Here is a 2,500-nt window from a genome sequence, read left to right as displayed (position 1 = left end):
ATGGCGAAAATTAGATTCCGTTAAAGTAAAGCAATTTTACAGTACAATACAAAAAACCGAAAAACAACTGATACTTCCTCAGTCATACCTAAAAGAAAAGACCACTTTCGCCACAACATAACACACAAAGGTGAAGAAAAAAAAAACAGATCAAGCATTATAACAAAAAAATCATACCCATACACCTACTCCAGTAATGTAAAATAAACAGCCATTCAACCGCTATACACTCTGACCTTAAAGAGTCCCCTTCAACTACACCGTGACCTCTCTTCAGAACTGGCCGAGGGCAAGGACAGCATGGAGGTGTGGCAGGTGGCGCCCCCGGAGAAGATCGTGGCTGACTCCGCCCGGGGTTGGGTCACGGCCGTCGGTGACCTGCTGGCTCTGTCGCTCGAGGTGAGGCTACGGGAGAATAGTTGTAGTTGTAGCAGTTGTTATCAGCGATAGTGGTGGTAGTTGAGGTTTTAGGAATAGTGGTAGTTGTAGTAGTAGTAGTAGTAGTTGAGGTTTTAGTGATTGTGGTAGTTATAGTAGTAGCAATAGTTGAGGTTTTAGTGATTGTGGTAGTTGTAGTAGTAGTAGTAGTTGAGGTTTTAGTGATTGTGGTAGTTGTAGTAGTAGTAGTAGTTGAGGTTTTAGCGGTAGTAGTAGATGTTGTAGCAGTAGCAGTTGAGGTTTTAGGGATAGTGGTAGTTGTTGTAGTAGTAGTAGTTGTAGTAGTAGTAGCGATAGTGGTCGAAGTAATTGTAGTAGTATTCCTTCATTAGTTGTAAATGTGGAGTAGCAATTGTTGTAGTAGCAATCGTAGTAGTAGTACTTTTGGTTCTAATTGGAGTCTTTACTTGTTAATGATAATCGTGCAATTAGTTGATATTAGTATTAGATTTTTTTCTTCTTCGGGTGCAGATTTAGAATTAGTTGTAATATTAGTAGTAGTATTGATATTTCTTTCGATTTGGGTGTTGTCAATATTGATCTTAGTAAACCTTCTAATAGTAGAATTACCTTTTTTATCTATTGGAACTATTGTTTTTACCTACGCTTATGCTTTGTCACGAGTGGGCAGTATGATTTCTTTTCACTTGAGGTGAGTGGTGGTGGAAGTGGGAGTGGGTGGTGGTGAGTGGGAGTGAAGAGGGATTATATCATTGCCCACCTACGACACCTGTGTTTCTATATCTATCCTTCCATCTATCCAAACATTCATTCCTCCACCCACCCATCTATCCATCTATCCATCCACCCACCCACCTATCCATTCACATATCCATCCACCCATCTATCCACTCGCCCACCCACCCACCCACCCACCTACCCACATATCCACCCGCCCACCTACCTACCCATCCACCCCACCTACCTACCCACATATCCACCCACCCACTCACCTACCTACCCATCCACTCCCCCCACCCCACCCCACCCACATATCCACCCACCCCATGACTCTCTCTTCTCTCCTCTCCTCTCCTCACGACAGAACCTGGGCTCCCTCATCCGCACACACACACACACACACACACACACACACACATATATATATATCGTTCCTTCTACGTTTTCTCTTTCTTTCCTTCTATGTTCTCTCTTCCTTCCTTTCCTCTCCAATTCATCCGTCCTCCCCCTTCACCCGCCACAGAACCTGGGCTCCCTCATCCGCACACACACACACACACACACACACATATATATATATCGTTCCTTCTACGTTTTCTCTTTCTTTCCTTCTATGTTCTCTCTTCCTTCCTTTCCTCCTCAATTCATCCGTCCTCCTCCCTCACCCGCCACAGAACCTGGGCTCCCTCATCCGCATGCCGTACGGGTGTGGCGAGCAGAACATGATCAACTTCGCCCCCAACATCTACATTATGCAGTACCTGGAGGCGACGAGGCAGGGGACGCCGGAGACCACGGAGAAGCTCCTCCGGTTCATGAGGACCGGTATGTGGGTTCATTGAGCTCCTCGGGGGGGGTTGTGGGGTGGGGTTGGGGAGGGGTGGGGGGGGGTAGAGGCTTAGGGTGAATTTAGGACGTTCCTCCGATTCATGAGGACCGGTATGTGGGTTCGTTGAGCTCCTCGGGGTGGGGGGGGGGGGGGGTTGTGGGGTGTGGGTGGGGAGCGGGGTGGGGGTGGGGGGTTTAGAGGCTGTCGTCCCTTAGGGTGAATTTAGGACGTTTTTTTTTATTATTCAGTTTGAGAGATGGTAAGAAAATTGATTGAGTATCGTGTTTATGTGTGTGTATACGTTCACGCCACATACTGCGCGTGTATGTGTGTCTACGTTCACGCCACATACTGCGCGTGTATGTGTATACGTTCACGCCACACACTGCGCGTGTATGTGTGTCTACGTTCACGCCACATACTGCGCGTGTATGTGTGTATACGTTCACGCCACATACTGCGCGTGTATGTGTGTATACGTTCACGCCACATACTGCGCGTGTATGTGTGTATACGTTCACGCAACATACTGCGCGTGTATGTGTATACGTT

At 47.1% G+C, this 2,500-nt stretch overlaps 1 protein-coding gene across 1 annotated transcript in view; it reads left to right on the top strand.

Annotated features, from left to right (window-relative positions):
• Positions 1-2,500, top strand: part of LOC113822757 (alpha-1-inhibitor 3-like) — a 47,102-nt gene that overhangs the window by 38,926 nt on the left and 5,676 nt on the right. The window contains exons 19-20 of the mRNA XM_070145434.1: positions 278-399; positions 1,794-1,944. Coding sequence (XP_070001535.1) covers positions 278-399; positions 1,794-1,944 — 273 coding nt within the window. The remainder of the gene's footprint in view (positions 1-277; positions 400-1,793; positions 1,945-2,500) is intronic.

The sequence above is a fragment of the Penaeus vannamei genome, chromosome 33 (genome assembly GCF_042767895.1).
Source record: "Penaeus vannamei isolate JL-2024 chromosome 33, ASM4276789v1, whole genome shotgun sequence".
Classification (NCBI taxonomy): Eukaryota; Metazoa; Arthropoda; class Malacostraca; order Decapoda; family Penaeidae; genus Penaeus; species Penaeus vannamei.
This window is presented reverse-complemented; position numbering and strand designations above follow the sequence as displayed.